This window comes from Thunnus thynnus, chromosome 3 (genome assembly GCF_963924715.1).
Source record: "Thunnus thynnus chromosome 3, fThuThy2.1, whole genome shotgun sequence".
Classification (NCBI taxonomy): domain Eukaryota; kingdom Metazoa; phylum Chordata; class Actinopteri; order Scombriformes; family Scombridae; genus Thunnus; species Thunnus thynnus.
The window spans coordinates 39,117,498-39,131,265 of record NC_089519.1 but is presented as its reverse complement, the minus strand read 5'-3'; the positions used below and the strand labels follow the sequence as shown (position 1 = coordinate 39,131,265).

General features: G+C 47.1%; 1 protein-coding gene across 2 annotated transcripts in view; it reads right to left on the bottom strand.

Annotated features, from left to right (window-relative positions):
• Nucleotides 1-9,986, bottom strand: part of LOC137180463 (mitogen-activated protein kinase kinase kinase kinase 3-like) — a 66,704-nt gene extending 56,718 nt beyond the window's left edge. Inside the window, exon 1 of one of the 2 annotated variants that reach the window (XM_067585852.1) lies at nt 9,801-9,986. In XM_067585852.1, coding sequence (XP_067441953.1) covers nt 9,801-9,896 — 96 coding nt within the window. In that variant the 5' untranslated portion in view covers nt 9,897-9,986. The remainder of the gene's footprint in view (nt 1-9,800) is intronic. The other variant, XM_067585853.1, reaches the window with a different exon arrangement.
• Between the last annotated feature and the right edge of the window lie 3,782 nt (nt 9,987-13,768).

Here is a 13,768-nt window from a genome sequence, read left to right as displayed (position 1 = left end):
AGTCATACACAGACCACAAACCCAGTCACACAGACTACAAACCCAGTCACACAGACTACAAACCCAGTCACGCAGACTACAAACCCAGTCACACAGACTACAAACCCAGTCACACAGACTACAAACCCAGTCACACACAGACTACAAACCCAGTCACACAGACTACAAACCCAGTCACACACAGACTACAAACCCAGTCACACAGACTACAAACCCAGTCACACAGACTACAAACCCAGTCACACACAGACTACAAACCCAGTCACACACAGACTACAAACCCAGTCACACAGACTACAAACCCAGTCACACACAGACCACAAACCCAGTCACACACAGACTACAAACCCAGTCACACACAGACTACAAACCCAGTCACACAGAGACCACAAACCCAGTCACACACAGACTACAAACCCAGTCACACACAGACCACAAACCCAGTCACACACAGACTACAAACCCAGTCACACACAGACCACAAACCCAGTCACACATAGACTACAAACCCAGTCACAGACTACAAACCCAGTCACACAGACTACAAACCCAGTCACACAGACTACAAACCCAGTCACACACAGACCACAAACCCAGTCACACAGACTACAAACCCAGTCACACAGACTACAAACCCAGTCACACACAGACCACAAACCCAGTCACACACAGACTACAAACCCAGTCACACACAGACTACAAACCCAGTCACACAGACTACAAACCCAGTCACACAGACTACAAACCCAGTCACACACAGACCACAAACCCAGTCACACACAGACTACAAACCCAGTGACAGACTACAAACCCAGTCACGCAGACTACAAACCCAGTCACACACAGACTACAAACCCAGTCACACAGACCACAAACCCAGTCACACAGACCACAAACCCAGTCACACAGAGACCACAAACCCAGTCACACAGACCACAAACCCAGTCACACAGAGACTACAAACCCAGTCACACAGACCACAAACCCAGTCACACAGAGACTACAAACCCAGTCACACAGACCACAAACCCAGTCACACACAGACTACAAACCCAGTCACACAGACTACAAACCCAGTCACACAGAGACTACAAACCCAGTCACACACAGACCACAAACCCAATCACACACAGACCACAAACCCAGTCACACAGAGACTACAAACCCAGTCACAGACTACAAACCCAGTCACACAGACTATAAACCCAGTCACACAGACCACAAACCCAATCACACACAGACCACAAACCCAGTCACACAGAGACTACAAACCCAGTCACACAGACTACAAACCCAGTCACACAGACTACAAACCCAGTCACACAGACTACAAACCCAGTCACAGACCACAAACCCAGTCACACAGACTACAAACCCAGTCACACAGACCACAAACCCAGTCACACAGACTACAAACCCAGTCACACAGACCACAAACCCAGTCACACAGACTACAAACCCAGTCACACAGACTACAAACCCAGTCACAGACTACAAACCCAGTCACGCAGACTACAAACCCAGTCACACACAGACTACAAACCCAGTCACACAGACCACAAACCCAGTCACACAGACTACAAACCCAGTCACACACAGACTACAAACCCAGTCACACAGAGACTACAAACCTAGTCACACAGACTACAAACCCAGTCACACAGACCACAAACCCAGTCACACAGACTACAAACCCAGTCACACAGACCACAAACCCAGTCACACAGACTACAAACCCAGTCACACAGACTACAAACCCAGTCACACAGACCACAAACCCAGTCACACAGACTACAAACCCAGTCACACACAGACCACAAACCCAGTCACACAGACTACAAACCCAGTCACACACAGACTACAAACCCAGTCACACAGACTACAAACCCAGTCACACAGACTACAAACCCAGTCACACACAGACTACAAACCCAGTCACACACAGACTACAAACCCAGTCACACAGACTACAAACCCAGTCACACACAGACTACAAACCCAGTCACACAGACTACAAACCCAGTCACACAGACTACAAACCCAGTCACACAGAGACTACAAACCCAGTCACACAGAGACTACAAACCCAGTCACGCAGACTACAAACCCAGTCACGCAGACTACAAACCCAGTCACACAGAGACTACAAACCCAGTCACACAGACTACAAACCCAGTCACACAGACTACAAACCCATTCACACACAGACTACAAACCCAGTCACACAGACTACAAACCCAGTCACGCAGACTACAAACCCAGTCACACAGACTACAAACCCATTCACACACAGACTACAAACCCAGTCACACAGACTACAAACCCAGTCACACACAGACTACAAACCCAGTCACACAGACTACAAACCCAGTCACACAGACCAGGTGTAAAGACAGGTGTGTCTGCAGGTGTAAAGACAGGTGTGTCGGCAGGTGTACTTGTCAGACTAATGCCTGTTAACGCCCAGTGTGAATATTTTCTATATATTGATGTTTTTTGTGCTTTTATTTGCCGCTAACGCCGTACTCCACTATCTCCACGTGCACGTACACTCATGCACACGCTCACAGCTCCACGACATCCAACTACAACAAGGACCAGAACAGAGATAAATCCTGTAACTTTCATCCTTGATGCTCTCGGTAATCCGTCCCTTTAAACCGTCCAATCAATAAACTAAACTGGAAGCAGGTGATGTCACAACTCGCTCCAGTCTGACGGTCTGGTCAAGACTCGCATGACGGATCTGAACTCAGAGAAAAGTCTCACAAATTCTCTTGAAACACATGAACGTTCCTCCTAACAAATCTGTGTACAAGGGACTCTCTCCTCTTCCTCTCCTCTTCCTCCTCTCCCTCTCCTCTTCCTCCTCCTCTCCTCTCCTCCTGCTCTCCTCTTCTCCCTCTCTTCTCCTCCTCTCCCTCCCTCCCTCTCTCCTCTTCCTCCTCCTCCTCCTCTCCCTCTCCTCTTCCTCCTCCTCCCCTCTTCCTCCTCCTCTACTCTTCCTCCTCCTCTCCCTCTCCTCCTCCTCTCCTCTTCCTCCTCCTCCGTCATGTTGCTGTTTCAGCATTTCCACACTGATTATATTCACAGTTGTGAGTCGACACACTGCTGAGTGTTAATTAAAATACAGATCATGATAATCCCCCCCCCCCCCCCCCCCCCCCCCCCCCGCTCCATCCCCCCCCCCCCCCCCTCCATCCGACCCCCCTCCTCCATCCGACCCCCCTCCTCCATCCCCCCCCCCTCCTCCATCCGACCCCCCTCCTCCATCCCCCCCCCCCCTCCTCCATCCGACCCCCCTCCTGCAGCCACTGACCTGCTGGAAGGTGAAGCAGCAGCATCCGTCTGTTGGTCGATATGAGCTGATGGAGCATCAGGACAATCAATAACTTCTGATGGGGGGGGGGCTCACTCTGATGCTAATAATGCTAATCACACACATATGCTAATCACACACACACACACACACACACACACACACACACACACAGTCGGAGCAGAGGATCGTGGGAAATGGCCCAACCAGGTATTGATCAGTGAAGGTGAGGGGGCGGAGCGTGTGTGTGTGTGTGTGTGTGTGTGTGTGTGTGTGTGTGTGTGTGCGCGTGTGCGTGTGTGTGTGTGTGTGTGTGCGTGTGTGTGTGTGTGTGTGTGTGCGTGTGAAGATCTCACTGAATTAAACGGGAGGTCACATGATGTGTGACGTCACGCGTTCACTGACATGTTTATCATTTTGTTTGAACTGTTCAAACTTCGTCAACGTTTGTTCCGTCATCACACTGACCTGCTGCACTAATAAAGCTTGACTGATTGATTTGATTGATTTTGTGAATTGTTTTCCTCTGGACTCAGCTGGTCTGCAGGTCACTGAGGTCACTGAGGTCACTGAGGTCACAGGTTATTTCTTTGATTCCTGAACTCTTCTCTTCATTTGTTGTCTTTGTATTTATTTATATTTATATATTGTATTTATTTACTATTGTATTTTGTAGTTTGAAGGCAGCTCTTCTGTCACATGTTTTATTTCAGTTTATCATGCTGTTGAATTTCATATAAAACGCCATAAAGACTCTAAATGTTTACTGTGATGACGTGAGGACGTGAAAACTAAACAGACTCAGATGTTTTTATTATATTTCATTGTGTAATGATGTTTGATATTCTGTTTTGCAGCCGTCAGTCTGACTGTCGAACACAACGAGACATCTGCAGACGTCACTTTGTTCTTCAAAGAAACTGATCTTATTTTTCAGTTTTCTGACCTAAAAAACTGTATTTATCGAGGAAATGATCAGCTTTATTGTGAAACTTGAGCAGGAAATGTGACACCAGCATCCTGACAGCCAATCAGAGATGTCAAAGTCAAGGTGGAAGTCTGCAGGGTGACGGGGGTGACAGGGGGGGTTGTGTTACAGGAAGCAGCAGCAGGGACGCTGCTGAATTATTGATCAACTTAATGGACAACTTTCATTTTTTTCTGCCGTCAAGTTCAGTTTCGCTCCAGCAGCATCAGAGCCACCGTCACCGGAGATTTCCCATGAGGCCTCAGTGACCCTCAGTGACCAGGACGCCAATGAGAGAGAGAGAGAGAGAGAGAGAAAGAGAGAGAGAGAGAGAGAGAGAGACAGCTGACAGAGACAACAGAGAGGAAGCAGGATGTCAGAGTCACCCTGACCTCCAGCTGCACCATCACACCAACACCTGAAACACCTGCAACACCTGCAAACACCTGCAAACACCTGCAAACACCTGCAAACACCTGAAACACCAACAAACACCTGCAAACACCTGAAACACCAACAAACACCTGCAAACACCTGAAACACCTGAAACACCAACAAACACCTGCAAACACCTGAAACACCTGCAAACACCTGCAAACACCTGCAAACACCTGAAACACCAACAAACACCTGCAAACACCTGAAACACCTGAAACACCAACAAACACCTGCAAACACCTGAAACACCTGCAAACACCAACAAACACCTGCAAACACCTGCAAACACCTGAAACACCTGAAACACCAACAAACACCTGCAAACACCAACAAACACCTGCAAACACCTGCAAACACCTGCAAACACCTGAAACACCAACAAACACCTGCAAACACCTGAAACACCTGAAACACCAACAAACACCTGCAAACACCTGAAACACCAACAAACACCTGCAAACACCAACAAACACCTGCAAACACCTGCAAACACCTGAAACACCTGAAACACCTGCAACACCAACACCTGCAACACCAACACCAACAAACACCTGAAACACCTGAAACACCTGAAACACCAACAAACACCTGCAAACACCAACAAACACCTGCAAACACCTGCAACACCTGCAAACACCTGCAAACACCTGCAACACCTGCAAACACCTGCAAACACCTGCAACACCAACACCTGCAACACCAACACCTGCAACACCAACAAACACCTGCAACACCAACAGACACCAACAGACACCTGCAACACCAACAGACACCTGCAACACCAACAAACACCTGCAACACCAACAAACACCTGCAACACCAACAAACACCTGCAACACCAACAGACACCAACAGACACCTGCAACACCAACAAACACCTGCAACACCAACAAACACCTGCAACACCAACAGACACCAACAGACACCTGCAACACCAACAAACAACTGCAGACACCTGCAACACCAACAAACACCTGCAACACCAACAAACACCAACAGACACCTGCAACACCAACAGACACCTGCAACACCAACAAACACCTGCAACACCAACAAACACCTGCAACACCAACAGACACCTGCAACACCAACAAACACCTGCAACACCAACAAACACCTGCAACACCAACAGACACCTGCAACACCAACAAACAACTGCAGACACCTGCAACACCAACAAACACCTGCAACACCAACAGACACCTGCAACACCAACAAACACCTGCAACACCAACAAACACCTGCAGACACCTGCAAACACCTGAAACACCAACAAACACCTGCAAACACCTGCAAACACCTGCAACACCTGCAAACACCTGCAAACACCTGCAACACCAACACCTGCAACACCAACCAACACCTGCAACACCAACAAACACCTGCAACACCAACCAACACCTGCAACACCAACAAACACCAACAAACACCTGCAAACACCTGCAACACCAACAAACACCTGCAAACACCTGCAACACCAACCAACACCTGCAACACCAACCAACACCTGCAACACCAACAAACACCAACAAACACCTGCAAACACCTGCAACACCAACAAACACCTGCAAACACTGCAACACCTGCAAACACCTGAAACACCAACAAACACCTGCAAACACCAACAAACACCTGCAACACCAACAAACACCTGCAACACCAACAAACACCTGCAAACACCTGAAACACCAACAAACACCTGCAAACACCAACCAACACCTGCAACACCAACCAACACCTGCAACACCAACAAACACCTGCAACACCAACAAACACCAACAAACACCTGCAAACACCTGCAACACCAACAAACACCTGCAAACACTGCAACACCTGCAAACACCTGAAACACCAACAAACACCTGCAAACACCAACAAACACCTGCAACACCAACAAACACCTGCAAACACCTGCAAACACCTGCAAACACCTGCAACACCTGCAAACACCTGAAACACCAACAAACACCTGCAAACACCAACAAACACCTGCAAACACCTGCAAACACCTGCAACACCAACAAACACCTGCAACACCTGCAAACACCTGAAACACCAACAAACACCTGCAAACACCAACAAACACCTGCAAACACCAACAAACACCTGCAAACACCTGAAACACCTGCAAACACCTGCAAACACCTGCAACACCAACACCTGCAACACCAACAAACACCTGCAACACCAACACCTGCAACACCAACAAACACCTGCAACACCAACACCTGCAACACCAACACCTGCAACACCAACAAACACCTGCAAAACCAACACCTGCTACACCAACACCTGCAACACCAACAAACACCTGCAACACCAACAAACACCTGCAACACCAACAAACACCTGCAAAACCAACAAACAACTGCAACACCAACAAACACCTGCAACACCAACAAACACCTGCAACACCAACACCTGCTACACCAACACCTGCAACACCAACAAACACCTGCAAAACCAACAAACAACTGCAACACCAACAAACACCTGCAACACCAACAAACACCTGCAACACCAACAGACACCTGCAACACCAACAAACACCTGCAACACCAACAGACACCTGCAACACCAACAAACACCTGCAACACCAACAGACACCTGCAACACCAACAAACAACTGCAACACCAACAAACACCTGCAAAACCAACAAACAACTGCAACACCAACAAACACCTGCAACACCAACAAACAACTGCAACACCAACAGACACCTGCAACACCAACAAACAACTGCAACACCAACAAACACCTGCAAAACCAACAAACAACTGCAACACCAACAAACACCTGCAACACCAACAAACAACTGCAGACACCTGCAACACCAACAAACACCTGCAACACCAACAAACACCTGCAACACCAACAAACACCTGCAACACCAACAGACACCTGCAACACCAACAAACACCTGCAACACCAACAGACACCTGCAACACCAACAAACACCTGCAACACCAACAGACACCTGCAACACCAACAAACACCTGCAACACCAACAGACACCTGCAACACCAACAAACACCTGCAACACCAACAGACACCTGCAACACCAACAAACAACTGCAGACACCTGCAACACCAACAAACACCTGCAACACCAACAAACACCTGCAACACCAACAGACACCTGCAACACCAACAAACACCTGCAACACCAACAGACACCTGCAACACCAACAAACACCAACAAACACCTGCAACACCAACAGACACCTGCAACACCAACAAACACCTGCAACACCAACAGACACCTGCAACACCAACAAACACCTGCAACACCAACAAACACCTGCAACACCAACCAACACCTGCAACACCAACCAACACCTGCAACACCAACAAACACCAACAAACACCTGCAAACACCTGCAACACCAACACCTGCAACACCAACCAACACCTGCAACACCAACCAACACCTGCAACACCAACCAACACCTGCAACACCAACAAACACCTGCAACACCAACAAACACCAACAAACACCAACAAACACCTGCAAACACTGCAACACCTGCAAACACCTGAAACACCAACAAACACCTGCAAACACCAACAAACACCTGCAACACCAACAAACACCTGCAAACACCTGCAAACACCTGCAAACACCTGCAACACCTGCAAACACCTGCAAACACCAACAAACACCTGCAAACACCAACAAACACCTGCAAACACCTGAAACACCTGCAAACACCTGCAACACCAACACCTGCAACACCAACAAACACCTGCAACACCAACACCTGCAACACCAACAAACACCTGCAACACCAACACCTGCAACACCAACACCTGCAACACCAACAAACACCTGCTACACCAACACCTGCAACACCAACAAACACCTGCAACACCAACAAACAACTGCAACACCAACAAACACCTGCAACACCAACAAACAACTGCAGACACCTGCAACACCAACAAACACCTGCAACACCAACAAACACCTGCTACACCAACACCTGCAACACCAACAAACACCTGCAACACCAACAAACACCTGCAACACCAACAAACACCTGCAACACCAACAGACACCTGCAACACCAACAAACACCTGCAACACCAACAGACACCTGCAACACCAACAAACAACTGCAGACACCTGCAACACCAACAGACACCTGCAACACCAACAAACACCAACAAACACCTGCAACACCAACAAACACCTGCAACACCAACAGACACCTGCAACACCAACAAACACCTGCAACACCAACAAACACCTGCAACACCAACAAACACCTGCAACACCAACAAACACCTGCAAACACCTGCAACACCAACAAACACCAACAAACACCTGCAACACCAACAAACACCTGCAACACCAACAAACACCTGCAACACCAACAAACACCTGCAACACCTGCAACACCTGCAAGACCTGCAGGGATTCTAACAGTATGAACAGGAGAAATGATCACAGCTCCTGACTGTTGTTTTAATACTTTAACTGATCATGACATGAATCATTAGTTGCAGTTCTCTGACATGGACCAGTCTGCATAATGACATCATGTTTATATTTAATCTCTCGGTACTTTGATAGTTTGGATGCAGGACTTAAACTTGTAACTTGTAGTATTTCTACAGCGTCACTTTAAAGATTCTCCACATGTTGAAGAAATAAAAGTACTTTTCAGAAATAATTTGGGTCTGATGTGTTTTTCTTTTCCTTCATTAAAAATCCAGAATCTGTGAGTCTGTAAATATTAATTTCTGCTTCACTGTAAAGTTCATTCTCAGTGTTTGTTCAAGTCTCCACATCACACTGTGTCAGCTGAATACTGGACCATGATTGGCTCCAGACTCCAGACCAATCAGCTGATCTCAGATTGATCATGTTATCCCCAACACACACACATATACATATACACACACACACACACACACACACACACACACACATTGAACCCGTTTTAAACACAGAGACAGTCCCGTGTTTAACCCGTGTTTAACCCGTGTTAGACCCGTGTTAGACTCGTGTTAGACCCAGGCTAACCCGCTGCTAGCGCTCAGTAAATCCGCGCTGTGATGTCGCTGTGTACCTTATAAACGTCACCGTACGTGCCGCTGCCGACCCGCTGGATCAGCTGGAAGTCGTCCTGCGGGTTCCGGCGGGAGAAGTCCGGACCGCAGCTCATGTTCCCGGAGCCTCAGACCCGAACTGACCCGCACTGACCCGGTGGACTAACTGTAAACACACTGGCTTCTTCCGCAAGCATGGCGCATGCGCACTGCCCCCCGACACACACACACACACACACACACACTAACACACAGTGAGGAGTCCCTGAAGGCAGCACGGAGCAGCTTGACCCTGTTTTTCCTCTGATGGTGCTGTGATGTCTATTTGTGAGTTATGACAGTGAACACCTCAAACAAACAACTGAGTTTGTTTATCTGAGTGAGCAGTTTACGTTCATCCCTGCAGGCTGAGGAAGACTTCTGAGGAAGAGTTTTATTTTACTGAGACTCTACTACAAATACTCTATTGAAACTCCATCACAAATACGCACTGATTTTATTTTGACACTGCAGCAGAAAAACACTCATTCTACCAAAAAATTCTACTGAGACTCCACCGCAGAAATGCACTGATTCTACCCAGATCCTCGTGCAGAAGTAAGAAGACTCTACCAAGACTTTTACGCAAAAATCTGTTGATTCTACTGACACTCTACTCAAGAGATTCACAAACTCTACTTAAACTCAACTACAGAAGTGCATCATTTCTACTGAGACTCAGATGTAGAAACACAGTGGTTCTACTGAATACTTCTACTCAGTACTTTTATACAGAAATATCAGTAAGACTCTTCTGCAGAAATCCGCCAGTTCTACTGAAAATCAATCACAGAAACACACTGAAAACTGATTCTACTGGAACTCTACTGCAGAAACACACTGATTCTATACAATTGTACTGAGACTCTTCAACAGAAATACGCAGTCAGTACATATACTGAGAATCGTCCACAGAAACGCTCCATTTCAACAGAAAAACACAGATTCTACCAAGACTCTACTTAGACTCTCCTGCAGAAACTCATTAATTCTGCCAAAACTCTTCAGTAGAAACGCACCAACTCCACTGATACAGAAATGCACAATATGTACACTGAAAATTGACCACAGAAAAATGCATATTCTACCAAACTTCTACAGCAGAAACCCACCAGTTCTACCCAGACTCTACTGTAGAAACCCACCAGTTCTACCCAGACTCTACTGTAGAAGCCCACCAGTTCTACCCAGACTCTACTGTAGAAACCCACCAGTTCTACCCAAACTCTACTGTAGAAGCCCACCAGTTCTACCCAGACTCTACTGTAGAAACCCACCAGTTCTACCCAGACTCTACTGTAGAAGCCCACCAGTTCTACCCAGACTCTACTGTAGAAACCCACCAGTTCTACCCAGACTCTACTGTAGAAGCCCACCAGTTCTACCCAGACTCTACTGTAGAAACCCACCAGTTCTACCCAGACTCTACTGTAGAAACCCACCAGTTCTACCCAGACTCTACAGCAGAAACCCACCAGTTCTACCCAGACTCTACTGTAGAAACCCACCAGTTCTACCCAGACTCTACTGTAGAAACCCACCAGTTCTACCCAGACTCTACTGTAGAAACCCACCAGTTCTACCCAAACTCTACTGTAGAAACCCACCAGTTCTACCCAGACTCTACTGTAGAAACCCACCAGTTCTACCCAGAATCTACTGTAGAAACCCACCAGTTCTACCCAGACTCTACTGTAGAAACCCACCAGTTCTACCCAGAATCTACTGTAGAAACCCACCAGTTCTACCCAGAATCTACAGCAGAAACCCACCAGTTCTACCCAGAATCTACAGCAGAAACCCACCAGTTCTACCCAGACTCTACTTTAGAAACCCACCAGTTCTACCCAGAATCTACAGCAGAAACCCACCAGTTCTACCCAGACTCTACTGTAGAAACCCACCAGTTCTACCCAAACTCTACTGTAGAAACCCACCAGTTCTACCCAGAATCTACTTTAGAAACCCACCAGTTTTACCCAGACTCTACTGTAAAAACCCACCAGTTCAAGAACTCTACCCAGAATCTACTGTAGAAACCCACCAGTTCTACCCAGACTCTACCGTGGAAACCCACCAGTTCTACCCAGACTCTACTGTAGAAAGGCACCAGTTCAACCCAGACTCTACTGTAGAAACCCACCAGTTCTACCCAGAATCTACTGTAGAAGCCCACCAGTTCTACCCAGACTCTACTGTAGAAACCCACCAGTTCTACCCAGAATCTACTGTAGAAACCCACCAGTTCTACCCAGACTCTACTGTAGAAACCCACCAGTTCTACCCAGAATCTACTGTAGAAACCCACCAGTTCTACCCAGACTCTACCGTGGAAACCCACCAGTTCTACCCAAACTCTACTGTAGAAACCCACCAGTTCTACCCAGAATCTACTGTAGAAACCCACCAGTTCTACCCAGACTCTACTGTAAAAACCCACCAGTTCAAGAACTCTACCCAGAATCTACTGTAGAAACCCACCAGTTCTACCCAGACTCTACCGTGGAAACCCACCAGTTCTACCCAGACTCTACTGAAGAAAGGCACCAGTTCAACCCAGACTCTACTGTAGAAACCCACCAGTTCAACCCAGACTCTACTGTAGAAACCCACCAGTTCTACCCAGACTCTACTGTAAAAACCCACCAGTTCAACCCAGACTCTACTGTAGAAACCCACCAGTTCTACCCAGACTCTACTGTAAAAACCCACCAGTTCTACCCAGACTCTACTGTAAAAACCCACCAGTTCAAGAACTCTACCCAGAATCTACTGTAGAAACCCACCAGTTCTACCCAGACTCTACCGTGGAAACCCACCAGTTCTACCCAGACTCTACTGAAGAAAGGCACCAGTTCAACCCAGACTCTACTGTAGAAACCCACCAGTTCAACCCAGACTCTACTGTAGAAACCCACCAGTTCTACCCAGACTCTACTGTAAAAACCCACCAGTTCTACCCAGACTCTACAGCAGAAACCCACCAGTTCTACCCAGACTCTACTGTAGAAACCCACCAGTTCTACCCAGACTCTACTGTAAAAACCCACCAGTTCTACCCAGACTCTACTGAAGAAAGGCACCAGTTCAACCCAGACTCTACTGTAGAAACCCACCAGTTCAACCCAGACTCTACTGTAGAAACCCACCAGTTCTACCCAGAATCTACTGTAGAAACCCACCAGTTCTACTCAGAATCTACTGTAGAAAGGCACCAGTTGTATTCAGATTGTATTGTAGAAATGTACCAGTTCTACCCAGACTCTACTGTAAAAACCCACCAGTTCAAGAACTCTACCCAGAATCTACTGTAGAAACCCACCAGTTCTACTCAGAATCTACTGTAGAAAGGCACCAGTTGTATTCAGACTCTACTGTAGAAACCCACCAGTTCTATTCAGATTCTATTGTAGAAACAACCAGTTCTACTCAGATTCTATTGTAGAAACCCACCAGTTCTACCCAGATTCTATTGTAGAAAGGCACCAGTTCTATCCAGACTCTACTGTAGAAACCCACCAGTTCTACCCAGACTCTACTGTAGAAACCCACCAGTTCTACCCAGACTCTACTGTAGAAACCCACCAGTTCTATTCAGATTCTATTGTAGAAACCCACCAGTTCTACCCAGACTCTACTGTAGAAACCCACCAGTTCTACCCAGACTCTACTGTAGAAAGACACCAGTTCTATTCAGATTCTATTGTAGAAATGTACCAGTTCTATCCAGACTCTATTGTAGAAAGACACCAGTTCTATCCAGACTCTATTGTAGAAATGTACCAGTTCTACCCAGAGTCTATTGTAGAAAGACACCAGTTCTATTCAGATTCTATTGTAGAAATGTACCAGTTCTATCCAGACTCTATTGTAGAAAGACACCAGTTCTATCCAGACTCTATTGTAGAAAGACACCAGTTCTATTCAGATTCTATTGTAGAAATGTACC